The sequence below is a fragment of the Astyanax mexicanus genome, chromosome 7 (genome assembly GCF_023375975.1).
Source record: "Astyanax mexicanus isolate ESR-SI-001 chromosome 7, AstMex3_surface, whole genome shotgun sequence".
In the NCBI taxonomy this organism is placed as follows: Eukaryota; Metazoa; Chordata; class Actinopteri; order Characiformes; family Acestrorhamphidae; genus Astyanax; species Astyanax mexicanus.
This window is the reverse complement of record NC_064414.1, coordinates 18,237,195-18,258,257: the sequence shown is the minus strand read 5'-3', so window position 1 is coordinate 18,258,257 and position 21,063 is coordinate 18,237,195. Positions and strand designations below refer to the sequence as shown.

The 21,063-nt window shown below is 37.5% G+C and overlaps 1 protein-coding gene across 1 annotated transcript in view; it reads left to right on the top strand.

Moving 5' to 3' along the window:
• Positions 1-20,847, top strand: part of LOC103046560 (synapse differentiation-inducing gene protein 1) — a 52,062-nt gene extending 31,215 nt beyond the window's left edge. Inside the window, exon 4 of the mRNA XM_007247367.4 lies at positions 19,801-20,847. Coding sequence (XP_007247429.2) covers positions 19,801-19,959 — 159 coding nt within the window. The 3' untranslated portion in view covers positions 19,960-20,847. The remainder of the gene's footprint in view (positions 1-19,800) is intronic.
• The last annotated feature ends 216 nt before the right edge of the window (positions 20,848-21,063 follow it).

Here is a 21,063-nt window from a genome sequence, read left to right as displayed (position 1 = left end):
ATTTACCACAAAGCTGTGGAATTCTCTAAAAATATTCATTCAGTCATAGTTTAATAGGCTTAATCTTCTAAACTCATGCAAATATATGGATGTATTGTGACTATGGGCATCTTCTATGTCGTTGTGTCCTGCCCTTACAGAAGTAAGCCAATACCTTCTCACAATCTCAGGATGATTGTGTGATAATAACAGCAGGAAAACGTGCAGCAGTGCACCATCATTGTCACACTCCAAAACGCTGCAGGGCATGAGATACGCAGGGAATTTCACACACTCACATATTGTTCTGCCCAATAAAGGTGAATACTGCATGCCACTGAGCCCTTTTTTTCCCCTGTGTTAGACTCCTAAGTGTAGAAAGAAATTACACAAACCCCACACAGAGAGATAAGGGGTTATTTGTTGTAAAGAAGACTATACAGAGGGGCGGTGGCAGTGAAATCCTGGAAAATTGTATATTTATTTATTTTTGTGTGTATACACAGTCTCACAGCTGCCATTAATTTATGATTGATTTACAATGACTTGAAATGAGGCAAGCACATGATGATTAGGGATGCTGTTTAAAATTATACTAAAAATTATGATGACTGGAGAGGTGACAGGAGAAAGAAAGGGTCAAACATCCATCGATATCAGGCCAGAGAGGTGGTCAATCAATAACTCGGAGGGAGGCAGAAAGATGGAATTAGTGTGGCTTAGATCCGGCAGATCTGAATAAAACAGCCTAACTAAAGGGAGACAGAGCCAGAAGGTAACATAGACACGGAGGCTCCCTGAAACACCAGCATTCACCCACTCCACCATCCGTCCATAAACCTGAGTGACTGAGTACAGTGGGAGAACAACAACACCAGCATCTCAGTTTACCACAACTCCCTATGTCCATGAACCCCTGGATCTGCAGCCTTATCTAAAGGAAAACATTCATTAGCAAAAGCTAAACAAAAATAAAAAGGTTTTTAGTCTAAATTTTGAAGAAATACAATATGAAAAGGGATGGGTAACGTTTTAACATATTTAATAGTGATAATGGTATTATACCTTGAATTTAGTACCAATACCCAAACGGTACTTTTTTCCTGAAGAATATTATTGGATGCATTTGAATTTTTAAGAGTTCTTTTTAAGGAATGTCAGCATTAGATTGACAAAATTTAATTATATTTATACTGGTGGTGTCAATCAGTTAAAATAAATTAAAATCAGTGTAGTGTGGTTTAAGTCTGGCAGACTAGATCATTTTTTACTGTATTATAATATCTCAGGGTAGAGAGAGAGAGAGAGAAGATGACTGCGCAATCGAGCGAGAGAGAGTGAGTGGTTGAGAGACAGAGCGAGCGAGAGATTTCAGCACAGCAGCGTTGTGTGGAATGATCTGCGTTTTTTTGCACGCGTTCTGCTTGTGTGCATCATGGTGCTGTGGCGCCGCATTTATGTGCATTTCATGCGAAGTATTGAAAACAAGCACCAAATCTTTTTATAATTTTCAGTACTCGATAGTACTGAGACATTTCAGTCTGTGCTGTTTTAGTATCAAATTTCGATACCCAGCCCTAAATATCAATTAGCAATGCATTAAAATGAGCATTTTTGACCATAACCGAAATGTAAAAGGCTAAATGCCAAGCTTGTTTATTTTGCAGGTATTAATACATTTTGACACTTTCTTCACAATTGCATACATTAAAAGTATAATTTATTAAATAAATAGATACACTTAAAAAGCAATTACAAAACTACAATTTACATCCCAGCTGGTTGCGATTTGGTCGCATCATGGTAAACATCTTTGTTCGGTATTAATTATGTGTAAATATGTACATTTTTAGTGCATTCCTATTATGAATTCAGTAGTCTTGCAACATAAAGGGTGTATAAAATGTAAAATATTTTAGTTTACAACTAATCTGTAAATTACTCTAATTAAAAATGTAATCTTTGTTTTGAGAACCTGTCTCATAGGCAGCGTATAAATGTAACAGCCAAGCTGAAATATTTACTAAAAGAATATTCAAGTCTAGATAAGATTTTCTACTAAAATACACAATGATAAACTACTACAGCAAACTATACATGACTTATAAAAACCAACTGTAATATTAATTCTTCTATGAATCATAAAATAGAAATTTGCTAGAGTTATTTTTGATCAATCAATAAAAAAAGGGAAAAATCCAAAATTATATATTTTGAATTTATAGCGCAAAAAAAAAAATAAGACTAATTGGTAACAGTACAGGTTGGTTTTCCAGACAGGGATTAAGTCTGGTCCTAGCCTAAATGTTCCTTTCAATGGGAAATCTCTATTCAAAATGCTGTGTAATCCAAGACTAGGTCTTATCCCTCTCTGGGAAATGGGCATAAAAAAGTGTGCCAAAAAAAATTCCCCACAACCTTCCACCATCCACTGTTGTCACAAGACAGATTGGTCCTGTTGTTCATTCTGAGAAGCTTTATCCGTATCCATGTGAACGTCCTTATTGTCTGTTGATTTTTTTCACCAGCAAGTTGTTCTGACCTGCAGAACTGTCACTCTCACAGGATGTTTTTTCCTTTTTACATATTTTAAGGCAACCCTATAGAATGTTTTGCTAAACAAATCCCAGGAGATCACCAGTTCTAGAAATATTCAAACCAGCTCTTCTCGCACCAACTATCATACTGTGCTCAAGATCACATTATTGAACATTACCAGAAGCTGCTATGTATCCTAGGTATGCACTGCACCGCTGCTACATGACTGACTGATGAGTAAATTGCATGAATGAGTAGGTGAACTGGTGAACACAGTGAGTGTAAATGATTTGAAATGGGGTTTTAATGCACACACCAAGCAGATGAGATGTCAGACAGCTGTCAAAATGCACAGATCACGTTGCTGCAAGTTGACTTAACTATATTTAAAAAGTGAGCTCATGTTTTACCCTGCATTAGATTTATGCAGGTGCCACTAAATGAAATCTAAAATAAATAAATAAATAAATAAATAAATATAAAAATGGTCACCTAAGAAAATATCTATAAGATTTTATTTGCATTAAAGCATGTCTGAGCATGTGGGATATTGGGGATCTCCTGTATTTCTTAGTCTGCCATCTTGGAAAGTTGGTAGCTTGTTTGAATTTCTTGTTTGGCAGCCTGTAACCTCCTGTCTGGGGGTGAGTGACTAATCTCCGAAGTCAGATTGTTTGCGTCTCTGAACACACGGATAACTGGAAACCACAAAGTTTTGTCCATAGACAGCAAATTTCTGGAGTTCCAAAACCTGGAGTTAAACAAAAATGTGTGAGAGTGTTAAATTGTGTGAGTTTATTCTTCAACTTAAACTACAAGTTGAGTTGAGGGGAACTCTTTGGGGGTGTAGAGTTTATTTCAGATTTTATTTCAAGGTGTTGAGGAGCGTGACTGAACTCTCTATTGGACGTGTCCCCCAATCCTAGCTTACCATCAGCATGAAGTCTTGCCCACCAGGGCTCCTTCCATGGGGTATTCCATTGTATTTTATATAATGGTTGTTTGCCTGGCTAACATTTTGTTGACTATAAGAGCAAGTTACCATCTTCTGCACTGTAAAGTGTGGCAAAGTGCTGGCAATGCACTGAAATCGGCACTGTTTAAAATTATATTTTTTAAAATAATATTAGTTTAATAGCACAATATTTTTTGCATTAGTTAACACTGTGAAGGAGTTTATGGTAAAATTAACTCTAGCTGAGAGCTGTATTTTACTCTAGATGAGATAGATATTTTAACTCCCACAACAGTTCAGATTTAACTCCTGAACAGAGTTAAAAGGCCAACTCCCAGGAAAGAGTTACTTTAACTCTGTCATAGAGTGTATTTGATGGTCACGCATATACACTTATAATGAGTTGATATTAACTCTCAGGGAGTTTATTCCAAAAAACAGAATTTGCTGTGTAGGAACCATATGGACCACACATGTAATTGTCAGTGATGAGACAAAGAAGAGTGTAAATATGTGGCCTAGATGAGACCCATTAAGATTAAGGTGTAAAGGTGATAAGGTGGTAACATCACATGTACAAACTTATTCAGAGCCCATGCCCACCTGGAACCCACCGAGCCCATATTTTACACATGTAAGCCGCACATGAGAACAGGGAAATTGTCCATATGGATATGGAAGCCCTTTAAAAATGTTGTTAATATCACTTCAACATCTGCTCAGCTGTTTGGTAGAGCAGTGTTTCTTAATTCTGGTCCTTTAGGCCCACTGTGCTGCACATATTGGTGCTTTTTCTACTTTATCAAAGCTACTTTAACTCAGTAATGGCCTGTTAATCAGCTGATTACTTGAATCAGATGTGCTGGAAGCTGGGAAAGCACAAAACATCCGGAGAAGAGGACCTCCAGGACCAGGGTTAAGAAACATTGTAATAGAGCACATTTAATTCACTTTAATTCAATCTTATTAAAGGTCTCATTTCATTGTTTTTCATTACCATATTTTTTGCACTAGAAGGCACACTGGATTATAAGGTGCTCTATCAGTAAACGTCTATTTTCTGGTCTATTTTCATACACAAGTCCCACTGGATTATGAGGCGCATTATACAACACTAGTAAGGAACAAGGGTTTTGCCATGTTTTTATTTTAAATTCACCACTGGGTGGGGAGACCTGTAAAGCTAAGCTAAGTAAACAAAACTGTAATTCTTTAAGACACCATTTTGTTTTAATAGCAAATGAGCACTGGATGTAAATCTACACAGATTTCTCTCCTTAAACCATCTATTTACAGTAAGCTTAGATTTGCAGATTTCCACTAAGGCTAGCTGCAGCTAATGCCGCCCGACAGCGCTACACTGAGAAACCCTGACTGTTCTAGTAAACCAAGGCGATATTAGGTAGCGATTCTTCCATGTAGCATATTTTAACACGGAAAACACACAGGCTACAGTCCGATATACTCACCTCTAGAGGCGCTAGAGGTGGCTAATGCTAATACTGAACTGCTTTATTGCTTCTTACAACCTGACTGCTAAAATTTATACATAAGTTGCACAGGATTGTAAGGCGCACTGATGATTTTTGGGAAAATTAAAGGATTTAGGTGTGCCTTATGGTGTGAAAAATATGGTAATTTTGCAGGGGTCTCTAGGATGAATGAACGCCCTGTGAGCTGTTCTTTTGTGCTCCTGTTGCAAGCTGTTTAAATTCGGTGGAGGAGGTTTAGTTCGGAAGAAGGACAGGATTTCTGCTCTTACTCATGAATAGTCATGACATGCAAGCGTATTGCCTCTGATTGGCTAACAGCACTGTGACACTCCCTCCAGGGCTCTGCAGCATGAGGTCGGGGGTGGGCGGGGCCTTGAATTTCAATTTACGTGTCGATGTCAGTCATTTTTCTGTCTACTTTCTTTTATTTGCTAAGGCAATGAAGGCAGAAGAACAGTTTCACTTGCAGCATGCAAATGAAAAAAGAGCAAGAACTAAATGGTTTGTAGTGAAATTACACATTTAAAGGTTAAACCTAACTAAACCATCTAAACCATAACTGTGCCATCTGTACCAATCGACACACACATCGGGCTAATAAAATCCACTAGAGGTTTCTGTTTTGGTTTTTGATGGAATTTTCAAAGAACATATTATTATTATTATTATTATTATTATTATTATTATTATTATAATTTAGTATTTGTGTTTGGTGCTCTGATTATATCTAATGGACATATACATTAGATACAAAAAATAGTATTTTTTGTATTATTGCTGTATATAAAAAAATACAAATATTAAAATCCCATTGAATATTTTTTTGGTGAGGATATTAAAACAATACATCTGTTCAAACTCTAATATATGACAAACTTCTTGTATATGTTTTTTTAAGTATTGCATAGCACTAAAATAGTTCCACTTTTTTTTTAGTTGAAACATTGTTGACTAAGCATATAAGCTCTTTTTTGGAGTTTTTCCAACCTTTTCTCTTGAGGATTACGAAGACTGTGCCAGAGAGAAGCTATGTATTCCTAAACAGGTCACACACATACAGCCTTTATAAAAGGAAACTCATTTCTCACCATGAAAACCAAATTTGGTAAGCTGATGCAGGACAAACAGCTGCCTTTTAGAAAGAAAATATGTGGTCTTAAAGCATTCAGATAGTTGTACATAATGACGGCTTTTCTGTCTTTATTAAGAGACAGTACTTGTAATACTGGCAGAAGGGTGCTTTAAATGAATTCAACTTGTAACTTTCAATTTCTCTTTATGTATAGATTCATTTTGTGCTAGTTTGTGACTGTATTGCAAGTGGTAGATTGGTCTAACATCTCTCTCTCTCTCTCTCTCTCTCTCTCTCTCCCACTCCTCTCTCTCTCCGACACACACACACACACACACAAACACACACTCAGCTTTCTGTCAATTCTGCACATCACGATTCAACACCTACAGCTCTCTAATTCTCCATCTGAAAGAAAAAAAGTCCTCCTAGCCTGGCACTAGCATCTAAGCCCACGCCAAAATCAATTCCCTTAAACCCCCACTACAAAGACTCACAGCGGACAAAAAAAGCTGTCACATGTCAGCGTGAAAACAGAGTCCCAGTGTCATTTTTGTGAGGTTTTATATGGTGCACAGACCTCAAGCTACATAGCTCTGTACAACAATGTCCCGCAGCATTTTAATTCATCTAGCATTTTGGATTGGTGCAGAAGAATCATATATCAGCATCCATTATAAAAAACAAATTTGACAGAAAAACTAATTAAAAAGGCTTATTTTGCCTGACTTTTAAGAATAAAATTTAGAATAGACAGCAGGGGTCTTTTAAAGCATGAGCACACATTGTCTTGTTTAAGGTTAAATATCAAAGGTCCTAATTATATATTTTGCTTAACATTATTTATATGTATGCTCAACATCAGTTTTGTTGAAGGTAGAACTTCAAACAGACTTCAGAATGAATCACACTTTGGTCACAAGCTTTCAGCTTGATTTCAGGTCTCAAGAGGGGCTTTAAAGGTCACTCAGCTTATAATTGGTTTCTGGTGTTTTGCAGGGTTTCAATTAATTGTGTCCTTTGAGGTATTACTACGTAATCAGTAGAAAGCTACCCATAATAACAGGAAGGCTATCAAATCAGGATTTAAAGCAGCACTATGCAAAAATAGTGTTTTCTTACTCCTGGGCTTCCCATACAGTCGGGAAGTGTAATTTATGATTTGATCCACTCATAAAGGACATGATTTTCACATGCATTTCTGGACAAGCTGAGAGATACAGAACAATCAGTAAAAAAAATCAACTTGAACTGAACTGAGGTGGTAGAATAATATAACAGAATATTAGAAAAATGTGACTCTGGTTAAGCAGTATGTTTTTCTACACAAGGGCTGTTCTGTCTGCTTCACCAGAGATATATAGTACAGTCGGCACTGTGCTGAGTTTAGAGTAACAAAGATAGATTCGCTATTCTCTCTAGTTTTTTTTTGTGAGGACTTTTCAATAGATGGGAATAGCGTATTTTATTCAGACAGTTTCTTCTTTGGCAACAACCTCTGTGATTCTGTTTTCTCAGTGCCTTAACAGCTATGCATTTTTATGCTAAACCTTACTCGTGCATGGAAGATTCATTTCCGCACTGAAAGATTCTGGAAGATAAAGCTATATGCCCACTGTTCCCTTCCACTTTAATAGCTTTGCTCTTTTTGGAATGTGCCTGCTCTCAGACTAGTATCTCTGTCCAACTCCCTCTTATTTTGACAGAAAACAAAATCTCACAATAATTGGCTTTAGTGAAATAACACATGCTAGCATAAATGCCACACAAGTGCTTAAAATGTTTCCAGAGTGTTATGCCCACGGATTATAGGTGCACATTTCTGCAGAGAGGGGGTGCCTTTGCACTAAGCCTCAAGCAATTACTGATGTTAGGGAGAAAGAGGCCTTGCAATCGCTGTTTCTCCAATGTCCTGAAACTGAACTGCAACAATCTGTTTTTGCTAAGCCTGTGTGTATAATCTGATTCGTTGCTTTTAGAGCGTGCTCTAACACAAATGGGGTAAGCTCTTTATGTAATATTTTGGCTCGTGAAAGTGCAAGAGTGGGCCTTATAAGGCATAAGCTGTGAATAAATACCTTCCCCCGGACAATAGGTGTACATATTCAAGAGAGCAGTTAAGCCCTTCACATCTGTGATAACATAAATATATATATATGTATAAATGTACCAGTCAAACAAATCAGAATATGTTTTATATTTTAGATTTTGTCAGTTTTATGAGGTAGAGTCACCTGGAATGGCTTTCAGTTTACGGCTGTGCTGAACTTGTCAAGATTTATTTACTTGAATTTCTTGCCTCTTAATGTATTTGAGAGCATCAGATGTAAAAGTTGTGAAGAGGGAAAGTTGGTATAAAACAGTTAATAGCCATATTTGACTAATGTTCTAATCCATGTTATACCAAGAACTACTCAACTAAGCAAAGGAAAAAAAATCCTCTAAGAAATGAGGGTGTTACGTATGAGGAAGGGATGGACGTAAGTGCAGATATAAAATTTCTCTTTTTAATTAATAAACAAGATAAATGAAAAACAGTAAACAAAACACGGGTAACGCAAAAAACTTACAAAAAAGGCTAGGATAAAATAAAACTTAAACAAAGACTAAGAAACAAAGACTAAGAAACAAAGACTGACAAACAAAGACTGAGAAACAAAGACTGAGAAACAAAAACCAACCTGACACATACACAGCTAGGTATCACACAAAAGACTAGACAAGGATACATACGGACGACAAGGATACAAAAGACTCAACACTGCACATTCAAACAGAGGGGCTTAAATACATGAGGAGAGTGAGAAACACCTGGGCTTGGATGACGAGGGGGCGGGGTTACAGACAAGACACAGGTGAGAACACTAATTGCTAGGGCAGGGCTGGGGCGGAGCTAGGGTGGAGACAGGTACAAAAACACAACAAAAGCACATGGCTGGGAACACTTGACAGGAAAACAGAGGGGCAGGAGCACAAGAGACCAAATTAGGGAGAAACAGAAGACAGACATGGGCTAAGGTGTTACAGAGGGTCAGTCAATCTATACAATTTTAAGAACTTTATCCTCAAGTACAGTCATTATAATAAAACTACCTCTCATCAGGAACGTCCTGGGAAAGGAAGATACATCAAAGATAAGTTCATCTGAGTAACCAGCCTTAGAAACGGCTAGTTAACAGCACCCCAGATAAGAGTCGCCTAAAAGCTTCACAGAGTATTTTGGTTTGTTTAACACTTAACCCTCCTATTATGTTCTTTTGTCAGGAACAGCAATGGTGTTCCTGGGTCATATTGACCTGGTGCATATTTAACCATCCAAAAGATGTCTGACACAAACAACAAAAAAAACTAACAAGCAGTGTAAATATTTAATTACTAACTCCATTGCTAATTATTCTATCAATGTTTAGTGCAATGGTGTTCCTTACCTCTAACAGGTAATGGTTTAATTAGGATTTTTTTTAAAGAAATGTTATACATAACATTTAAAACGTAGCATATTCATTTTGTTTTAGGTTTTTTTGCTGGGGGTGGTTGCAAATATGTTAGATTAACCATTTTTATATTATATGTTATATATTACACTAATTAGGGCAAGCAGAAGAAGTTTTATATTGAAAGAATACTGTTAACTATTTTTCCCAAATCTTCAACTTTTCAAACAGGTCAATTTGTGTGTCATGTTACTACATGACTCCTTATGTGTTGCTTCAAAGTTTTTCAATATTTTATAATGTAGAAAAATGTCCACAGTGTTGCAGGTAAAGAGAGCAAGTTACCATTTTCTTTAGCGCAAAGTATAAATTCATGCTGAGGAAGAATTGCAGTGCAGTAAATCTGATATTCTGTGCTAAATTAAATTCCTCATGTAATGATAAAATATGCTGGAGGAAAGAAAAGTGGGCCACTGTTTCCTGTATTAAGAAACAAAAACACAACGTAACCTTCCTTGAATTAGCAAATGAAGTGAAGTTTCTAGAAGGCAGGGATGGGGCTAGGAGTGTATGTAGGTAAGCTACAGCATAAACAGGTTATTACTGTATAATATACAGTAGAGGCACAGTAACATGCTTGCATATACGGTAAATTACCATAAAAGCAGTTATTCTACTGCCATATACTGTAGTTCATTATACAAGAAAAATACTCTTAATAAATTTCAGTACATTTATAAAACAGAAAAATCTCTGCTGACAGTTTTTCATAGTTCATTTAAAGTGAAATTCTTTACTGTGTCTGTGGGGGTGTATTCTATTCTTTCATTTACCCAGTACCGAAGATTTTAAGTGGTCTGTTTCTCTGCATTTCTACTGGCTGAAAGCACCTCAGCACAGGACCACCAGGCAGAGCTGTACTGTATGATACAGTCTGATGCAAGCACATGTTAATATTGGAGGCCCCACTGAACTGACTCCTTGATGGATGCTTGAAGTGCATTACGCCCTTTTCAAGACAAAAATCGCATCCGTTTTCATGTATCTTTCTCTTGCATCTTCGACTTCGGCCGCTGCGCTATTGTTAATTAGCTTTGCTTTGATTTGATGTTAATTAGGCGTGCATAAAGTGAAGCAGTAATTACTAAGTACAGTTCCTCAGCTGGGTAGAACAATAGCATTGTTAATCATATTTGCATAGTAAGTGTCCACATTAGCAGCAGGGGGGAACAAATCAACTGTTATCAACTTTTTTCTTTAAATAAAACCTCGGTTTGTGTGCTGCCATTGTGTGACTGTAAATCCTTTAACCCTTTCATGCATAGAGGTCACTACAGTGTACAGCTGTTTAAAAAAAAATTTTCTTTAAATATGCTTGCAATTGTGGGCACTGCTGCATATAGTCCACTGTAGTGGAAGCTATTGCATCATCCTATACAAAAAAATCCCATTGGTTGGTCATTGTAATGGGAAAAAGAAGTCAATGAAATCAAGATGGCCGGCAGACAGGGAAAACCACCAAACACCTTGGCTATTTTTGTTTCTACCTTTTATAAAATTATATCACTGCAGGTAAAAAATATATAATTACATCAAGTAACATCTAAGGTGACATATTATGTAAAGATTTTCGAAATTTTGATTTTATATTGGAGGGAATTGTAGATTAATCATCTGTCCACTTAATTGTACATCATGCATCATTAGCTATTTTTCAACTTTTATGCAATGTCAATTACTTCCAGTGTTGTTTTTAAAATAATTCATATTGTTTAATGTTTTGGCTGTAAATCAACTTCTTTAATTGAGGAATGTCTGCCAGTACAGACAGTTGCGAGCAGAGAAGTAGGGTCAAGCAGTGATAGTGAAGGTGAGTCTGGAAATGTTACTGAGGGAGTTGAGGCTGAGGAACGGAGATGAAGGAGATGAGGCTGTTGAAACTAAGGGCACCCCAATATCCAGTATGCCCCTGGAAACCACTGGCCCCAGCTCAAGAAAGTATAAAATGCCAGCACACGAAGAACCAAGTACATCTGCATGCAGTCTCAGAAATTAGCAACAAGCATGATTTGACAGGAAATATGATACATGCTATAAAATACTATAAGAGAATATGCTCACTTAACAGTTCAGAGACTTGACAAGAATACAGTATGATAATACCAGTCACAATCAAGATTCTATAAGGTTCTACGGTTCAGAGACATTTTCTTGTGTCACAATATCCTCCTCAGTTCCACTATTCCAACAGAATACCATATTACAACTGTATAACTGAATTACATTTGTGTTTTTTTTACAACAAAAAATGCATGAAGTACACTTGAGTGGACAGATAAATATTTCTTTATCGAATAAAGATAGAATATATATTTTTTTCAAACCTTGTTTTACATCCCTAAGGATGTATAAAAACACTTAGAAAAAAAATCCTGACTGAGTTTATTATAATTCATGCATGAGAGGGTTAATTGAATCTTTTTCTGAGAGAAAGGCTGTTTGAAAGTGGTTGTAGCTGTATTGTGCAGTTCATGTGAAAGCCAATTACAATCCAAAATTCCAATATTTTGTTTATCTAATCAACACTTAATGGCCACATATTCTATATTTGTAGTACCAGTCAACAGACACATCTTAAATAAAAAGAAATCTCCATTGCAGATTAATATTAAACTATGTAATTCAAACTATGAAGAAAAATGCATGGGATTATTTAGTAAAAAAATAATTTAAAACAGAATTGTTTAAAATTTCAGATTCTTCAAATTATGTACCTCTTTGCTTAGATAACAGCTTTGTACATCTTGGGTTGATCTTCTCAGTCAGCTTAATGTGGTAGAGTCACCTGGAGTAGCTTTCAGTTAACAGCTGTGCTGAACTTGTCAAGAGTTATTTACTTGAATTTCTTGCCTCTTAATGTGTTTGAGAGCATCAGTATTAAAGTTGTGTAGAGGTAGAGTTACAGGTATACAGTAAATAGCTCTATTTGAGGAATGTTCTATTCCATATTATGGCAAAAACTAAGAAAAAAAATATTGATAAAATTAATTCAATTTGAAAAAAAAAAATAATAATAGTGGGGCCATTCTGCATTTGTCTTGGTGGAGACGACTAATGAATGTGTGTGGAGACACTGTGATTAGAACCAAGATGAACAGTTTGTTGTCACACATCACATATCCTTTACTGCACCTGTCAGACCTCTATTTGTTTTCTATACTGCTGAAACAGAGATTATGTCCAAAGCTGAGCTTTAAGAATTGCCATGTGGGTCAGCCAGACTGACTCTTACTGTATCAATTTTCTTCAGTTTCCAAGAGTATTTTGAAGGTTATCTGTAATTATCTGTAATTTCTCAAAAGAAATGACTGATACTTTTAATAGTTACAGAGTTCTCTGTGTTTCTGTGCCTTTTTCAAGTTATGATGTTGAAAGTGTGAATGTGCCTTGTGTAAGTGTGTAAATGTAGCAATAGAGAGTGCAGTAACGCAATATGTTCCAGCACTGTAGATACTATAGATAAATGCTGTAGATAAATGCTTTGTAAACTGACATTTTTATAATCCATTTCCAAGGCAGCTCAGTTTATTTCCATTTCTACTTAACAGCTGTAAGCTGTGAAACAATGAATTGTTTGCTCAAAAATCACCCCCTTTTTAAAAATGTTTTTTTTTTTGGTATGATACATATTTTTTCAATATACTTTTACAATAGGCTAATATTTTATTAATTAATATTAATCAATATTAGGCTAATAATTGTATTAGTTTTTTCTCTTTAAGGCTGTGAAAGTTGTAAGATTTTGTACCATTTCCAGTTGTTGAGTGGACCTGAAAAGTTTAAATCGCAAAAATAAAGGGAAAAATGGGGGTGTCCTAAAACTTTTGAATTTAGAATTGTACTAATTTGTGTGACATGTACTGACCAATGTTTGCTAATGTATTTCTGGAATTAACAAATCTCTGCAGTGGTTGGAAAGCATAGAAAAGACAGTATCCAAATTTGTGCTCACATATCTTCTTTTAACTGTGTTCATTAGCTGCACTGAGCGAGAGGACATTCTGTCTACTGTATTTTTTTATTATTATTATTCTGCACTGTGTATAGACGTGTCAAACCATCATCGCTGTGCTGTCCGTAGATAAACTTCGAGCAGGCTATTACAGGTCTGTTCTGCAAATAAATCTGAAAGGTTTTCATGGTTTGCTTTGTTTGATGGGATGGTATATTTATAGCAGTGCTGACCTATTACTTGACAGGCATGTGGAATGCGCTGGGCTTACATGTTTTGTATGAAATGTCAGTAGCAGTCAGAGAAAAACGGAAGAAGGTGCCTTTTTTATGCACTCTCATAAAAACTGTGTGTCTGTGTGTGCTAATGGGAATATTTCAAAGCTTTTACGAGATGATAACATTAAGCTTAGATTAACAGTATTTTGCGGTCTGGCCTCAATGTGTCCTGACACTGTCTGTAGTTATTATCTCCCCTTTTTCAGGCTTTGCACGGCGGAAAGTGAGAGGAGAATGTGCCGTGTTCGCACGAATCCTTCATTAGGGCAGGCATGTTCGAGTTCCACCAAACCACGCTAATCATAAGAGAATTGCCCTTTGGTTTGGAGCTGCGTTTCCACTGTGGCAAAATGCCACCCCAGGGCCATTTCAATAACAACAGTTCAAAAGCAGAGGAAAAAATGCAATCCCTAATATATGGAGGGAAATCCTATTACAGAGAGCAACTGCCATTTCTTTCTCTCGCTCTTTGCAAGGATAACAAATAATTCTTTTTACATATCAGCGCAGCAGTTGTATGCCCTCTTTAAGGAGATTACTCCTTTTGTTTAGCTCCCTGAACTGTCAGCTCCAAGCTTATATGGAGGATTTCCTGTCAGTTTCAGTTTTTTGTTCATTTAATTTCGCAAAGTACAGACTTTTCTGACGTCTGCCTGAACATGGCGAATGCTCGGTGCGCTCGGCAGCTCGGTATAAATCTCACGGTTTCCGAGTGAGGAATGCTCTTCTGTCCCAGGCCAGGTTGGCCAGGACAAGAGTCTATATATCATCGTAATGTTGCGGCCTGAATTTTACATCTACATGTGATTGGGTTTCGGTTATAAATCTTTTTCATAGCCTTGTCCCTTAAAGACAGAAATGTCAGGATATAAATTGATTTCTCCTGCCTGGTCAGGAGCGCAGGATGCCTCTGAAACCACCATAGCCATGGTCCCGCAACGAATTATGTGGCGTTTCCAAAGAGTCGGGAACATTTGAGCGATATGCCAAGAAAATAAATGGATCGTGGAGCCAGAGATAACAACTCGCTGGTCTGCCTCTTGGGTTCAAGAGCTAAAATTTATGCCCTGGCAGAAGGCATTACACAAATCTTCTTGACTGGGTTTGTATTGCCGAGCTACAGGGAAAAGACTAGGAGAGAGGCTTCTGTTTACCAGTGAGCCTTCCGGCCTGGCCTGCTGGATTGTTTGCCTTTCAAACAATGCGACATGATAATATCACTGAGAGCCTTATTACATCACCTCATCAGTTAGAGAAAGGATGAGTTCTGCCTCCACCCACCATCCCAGATGCTGCAAAGCCCCCAAGTACCAAGGATGCCACAGAGGATGAATGAAAAATAGAGATACACTGTGTACTGTATGTACGTTTAACGGACATTAAGCTAAATTGCACACGACCAGGAATTTAAAACGTCCACCATTAGTCTTAACTGTGCTTGAAATGGCACCATAGGCATTTGCTGCTGCGTCTTCCTTGGCAGACACTCCAACAGCGTCGCTTACACTTTGGCACACAACTTTGGCACAACAACCTTGGCGGCAACTCTCAAATTCCCATCCCTGAAATTACTGCACACTCCAGTGAAGGTGAAATGGATTGCATTTTCAGAATGAATTAATTGCAAAGCTCACAATCAGAAACTGTTCCCCGCACACACAATCAAATACACACACACGCACATGCAAAATGAAACCATGTTTACGCCCAAGAACGTGCCACAAAGTTGGATCTTTAACAAGGACACACACAGACATAAGCTACATTTGTATGTACACAGTACACCCCATAGTTTCTAAGTCTGAGAGCTGGGCACTGTACACTGAGCATTCAGCATCTCTTGTAGTATAATTCCCCAATGTCTTCATGTTATATGATTAGCAGTGCACTCTCACTCACTCACACACAGTAAACAATCATAAAATAAAGATGTAAATCTGGCTAGACACAAAGCATTGGTAACTGATGCTGAATTCAAGTCGTGTCGGAAATATTATTTTTATGAGATGAGAGCACAGGAACGCCACCACTCATTCATATTTACCAGTGGGAAACTTTTAGATAAGCCCCGAGTTTCCCAGTTGGGGGGGGGTGTCGCTAAAAAGAGGTCAATAAATTGATGCAGACAGTTCGTATTGCTACGTAAACTTCTTATACTTCTGTTGTTACTACAAAACTTAAACACTTGCAGGTTGTTATTAGCTAATTTATTTGCTTATTAGCTAACTTATAAAATCACTAGCAATACGTAAAAGTCTAGTATGATGTTTGTTTCTAATGGGATGAAAGGGGATTATAGTAGATAAAATAAACTATAAATATATATATATAAAATATATAGACCAAAAAATATAAACAAAATCATTTTCCGATTTCCACCCGTCTAAAAACACTTGAACCGAGGAGGACTTGAAAGCAGCATGAGTTTGTAAAACATGTTTGAAAGGAAATAATAAAATGAATCAACTAACAGAAAGCTAAGCTTTATGTGAAGCCCTTTGGATCATTTGGTTCTCTGGAAATATGTAATTACTGTATGTTATTGGCATAGCTGTGATAACATAGTTTTCATGACTCCATTCTTGTCATAATATGGCCAGAAGCACGTACTAAGAAAAAATAAGTCAGCCTAATACACAACCCTGTGGGACACCATATTAGTATATCACACATTTACACAAATTACTAAGTACTCTTTTTCTTTTTATTGGATCATGAACACTGACTTTAACTGAGGCGAGTGTGGACTGCAGTTCTTAAGCTGTTGATCTGGGTTCTTTTGTGACCTCTTGGATGAGGTGTCCATGCCATTTTAGACTAATTTCCCACAAAAATGCCAAAGTCTTACAAATAACTTGAATGAAATACAACATTTTCCAGTCTGATAGATGTCAATGACTTTGTTTTCTTTTCTGTTCTTCGAAAAAGCAGTACATAAGAATATCACGATCTATTGTATCAACTGCTGCATTTAAGTTAAAAAGTACATGGAAAAAATACTGTTTTTATCAGCAATGACGCTAATAATTGTATCATAACAGGATTAAAAAACTGAAGGGAATTTGACATTTTTAACATTTTCACTAAGAAACTGAATTACTCTTGTAAATACACATCTGATATTTGACTATAAATTTTGGTTTATATTGGGTGATGTTGCGTGAACAAAATGACATTAATGCAAGAATGCGTTTTTATTCTCTGGCCCTGTCTCATCTCCTGGCTGCTCTGCAGTGTGGATGTTAAAGCGCTGTGTATGCTGAGCTGATATGCCTGCGGTTATCTTGTGGGACTCAACAGGGAGAGCGCATGAATATTTCAGTGGCTCTGCTGTCATTGACCACTTTTTCTGTTTGGTCGGAGGAATAAATAATGAACTAGTTATCTGTATTAAGGTAGACTTCAGCACCAGTTTTATTTGCAGTGTTTTCTCTCTTTGTTTCAGCTTGCTCTGTAACTGACTCACTCCGCCTCTTCCTCGCTTCCTACCCTGCGCATGTTCCAGACAGAAAATTGTCCTCCCTCGAGAGAAAGAACATGTAAAAGGCTGAAAAGAGTTTTGATATCTTACCTATTAAGCATAGAGAAAAATTACCCTTAGTCTGCTTACTCCAGCTGAAGTTAAAGTAATATTTACTAAATAATCTGATAACATAATGTAGCCATAGTCTACATGTGCTTTGTTTGTAACACTGCACTTTTAATAACAATAACTTAACATTTTTCTGCCTTTTTGCTGTAGCAACTTTGTTTAGCAATTCAAATCACAGCTTCAGAATCACATTGATGCTCCACTGACCATCATAGGGAGAAGTGTATCTCTGTCTTAACCATTGCTGGCCAGAATGCTGCTACTGCACTGTGGAGCTTTGGTGAAGCAGCTTGGGACCGCTCATAAGAACTGTGACACACTAGATCATATTTTTGGAAAATTATAAAACATTAAGTCCACAACCTTCGTTCACTTCTTTATTGCTTCTGTATTTCTCAACTTGTGAACCGATGCATATGTACAGCTTTTCATAAAGGAGAACTCAAAGCATGATTTGTATTTACAGCAGTGAAGTAAAAGTAAATTACACTCCCCAACTATAAGGGGGAGTCAACTAGCAAAAAATAACGATTCTAATATAATACTACTTTAAAGACTGCTCTTCTGAGAGCAGTGACTTCAAAGCAGAATGGAAATAAAATACAGTCCCTTCCAAAAGTATTGGAACAGTATTTTACATTAAATTATAGATAATATCTGGATTTGATAGCACCTTCTGCCTGAATGCATCCATTTTTCTTATAAGCAAAACATTGTACACATGTATTGGTACATGTGACTGTCAGGTGTGTTTTATTGCCCAGGTGTATCCTGATGCTTTGATTATTCAAACAATAAACAGCTCTAAATATCTAAAGACAGTGCATTTATATTTAGAGGAGTAACCAACATGAAAAACAGAGAGCTGTCTATGGGTGAAAAACAAGCAACTGTGAAGCTGAGAGAAGATGGAAAATCAATCAGAACAATTGCATAAATATTGTCCATAGCCAGAACAATTGTATGGGCTGTCCTGAAGAAGAAAGTCATCACTGGTGTACTAAGTAAGAGATGTTGAACAGGTAGATCAAGGAAAACCGCAACAGTTGATAACAGAAACATTGTGAGAGAAGGCAGGAGTGAAGGTATTACCATCTACCGTTCACAGAACAAAAGCACAGAGGCTTCACCAGAAAGAAGATGAAAATCACTATTAATGAGGTGAAAAGTAAAACCAGGCTGGAATTTGCCAAGTGCAGAGAAAAGCCTGTAGACTGATTATTGACTCATGAGACAAAGATTAACCTTTACTAATGTGATGGAAAGGCAAATGTGTGGAGAAAGATAGGATCTGCTTATGATCCCAAACATATTAGCTTAAATAAAGAGATCTCCCTCACTATTCCAATACTTTTGGAGGGAACTGTATAAAAAATATAAAAAATAAATATAAATGTATATATGTAAATCTGTAATATAAAGTTCTGTGGTACAGACTAGGTTATTGCTGTGTCGTGTATGTTGTAAAGAATGTAAATGCAACTGCCAGTACAAGATCCTATTCTTTATTGATCATCAACAATTACTAAGCCAGCTGTATGATGTTTCTCTATTGTGTAGGTTCCCGTGATAATTTACTGTTTTATAAGCCCCCTAACAAAGGAAACCAGTTGAGTTTAGAATGATTAGAAGATCAAAAATCACAGGATTTCCATTTGAAAAATGGGATAAAATGTAATCCTCTTGTGCCCACCTCTTCTTCCCTGACCCAGAGACCGTTCTGATTTGATGTTTTATGATCTTGGCCTCGCAGCCATGTAGTAATCTGCTTTTCGCATACCTCGTGATGCAACTGGGTTGGCTTTCCCTAATATGATTGCCTGATAGATTAGAGCTTGGGTTTGATAATTAACCACATCAGGTCAGGCTTAGCACGCTGTGGCCTGTTTGATGGCTTGGGCAAAATATGTAAGCTAAAAGGCTACAGAGGACGGCCTGGCTTTTCTCCCTGACCGTTACGTAATAAATCAAACAAATGAAAGAAGAAGGATTTTTTTTTTGGAGAGAGAGAGAGAGATAGGGGTCAGAAAGAGACATCTGCCAATGAGAAAGAGAGGAAAAGCAACGCTACAGCAGGGTGTTGAGACATAAATGAATTCATCAAGAAAAAAAAAAAACGGAAACTGTCGTTAATCTTGGCAACATTTCCTGAACTTCAAAGGCTCAGGAGCCCTTAGGAGAGAACTGAATCATGGCACTCTAATTATTTATGCAACCACTCTCTAGCAGATCCCCCCTGTCAGTCAGCTGCTGGAGAGAGGCCAATTATTAATTTCTACTCCATGTTTTCTCTCCTTTGCCTTTCTCCTTCATCATGTTTTTTTCTCCACATAATCTTTTGTGCTTGTTTTTTTTTTTTTCACGGCATCCACTGATTAATTGCTGTCTCTCTCTCTCTCTCTCTCTCTCTCGCTCTCTGTCTGTCTCTCTCTCTTTTTCCTCATCAGACAAACAAGGCGGTGACCAAGGGTGACTTTTACCAGGCCAGCTCCAGCTCCAGGCGGGCTCTCTTCCTGGCCGTGCTGTCCATCACCATCGGAACAGGCATCTACGTGGGCGTGGCGGTGGCTCTTATCGCGTACCTCTCCAAGAACAACCACTTGTAGCCTTGCCTTGCCTTGCCTCCCTGTCGTCGTCTCTCAGCTGACTGATTGTTCCAAGTGGATTTACTCTGAGGGCCACTTAGGGGTAACACACAGAGTAACGATCCGTGCACTCCACTCCGGCACTTTTCTGAATCACACAAAATCATTGAGTGGCTCCTCATTGGTAAACACAGCGATTATTCTGCTCAGTGTGAAATCATGACATTTTTCGTCTGTATTCAGTATTTACCACAGCAGAGAGAGAGAGAGAGAGAGAGAGAACGAGAGAGAGAGAGAGAACGAGCGCTCGGAGAGACTATATACTAAAGCACAGACTTTAAGATCTCTATACAAGGCAAGGACATCAGGTCAGGTGGTTTTGAGCAATCACAAATACTGTACAGTATCTAATGTGCCGATTTAACCCTCTGAACCCTTTGTTGTTTTCTTTTTTTTTTTCTTTTGACGGTAAGATATGGAAAACACAATCTATCTGAAGTGCCACAGTACTTTGAAGCCTTTTTAATAAGAGCTACAATATTATAAGGTCTAGGGGTCAGGGATTCCACACCATAAGAAGGGGCTTTTTTCAATACTTGTATGAAATTTCAAGGGTAAAACTTGGACTCGAAGCCATATAAATGGGCTGGGAGACCTTCCTGATCTAGCAGTAAGCCTATGATCCTTGAGGGTCATGGTGTGTATATTTGTAAGCTGTCATTGATGAGGTATCACTCGGAATCCCCAAAACCTCTGTAACCAGGCCCTCCTGCTTTCAGTTTCTATTTGCCAAACTATGACTCTGTACATGCTTCCACTGTCAATGTTATGGTGTTCCATCTTTTGGGAGATTTCAACCACTAACAGACTGCAACCTCTTGCCAATTAAATGTAGTCTTTTCATTCAAATCTTTTATTGTTGTTGCTTATTTGTCTGACCTTTGTGACTCTGCATACCCTTGATTTTTCACTGTTCTGCGTCGTCTCGTCTCGCATCGAACATTGTTCCGTAAGTGTTTGATCTCAACAAATACATTCTGTTCCTTTGTGCCTTACACCGTGTACCAGAAATAGAGTATGTGCACAAACCCACAGGCCAGAGTTTAGTTAAGCTCGTATGCAAGC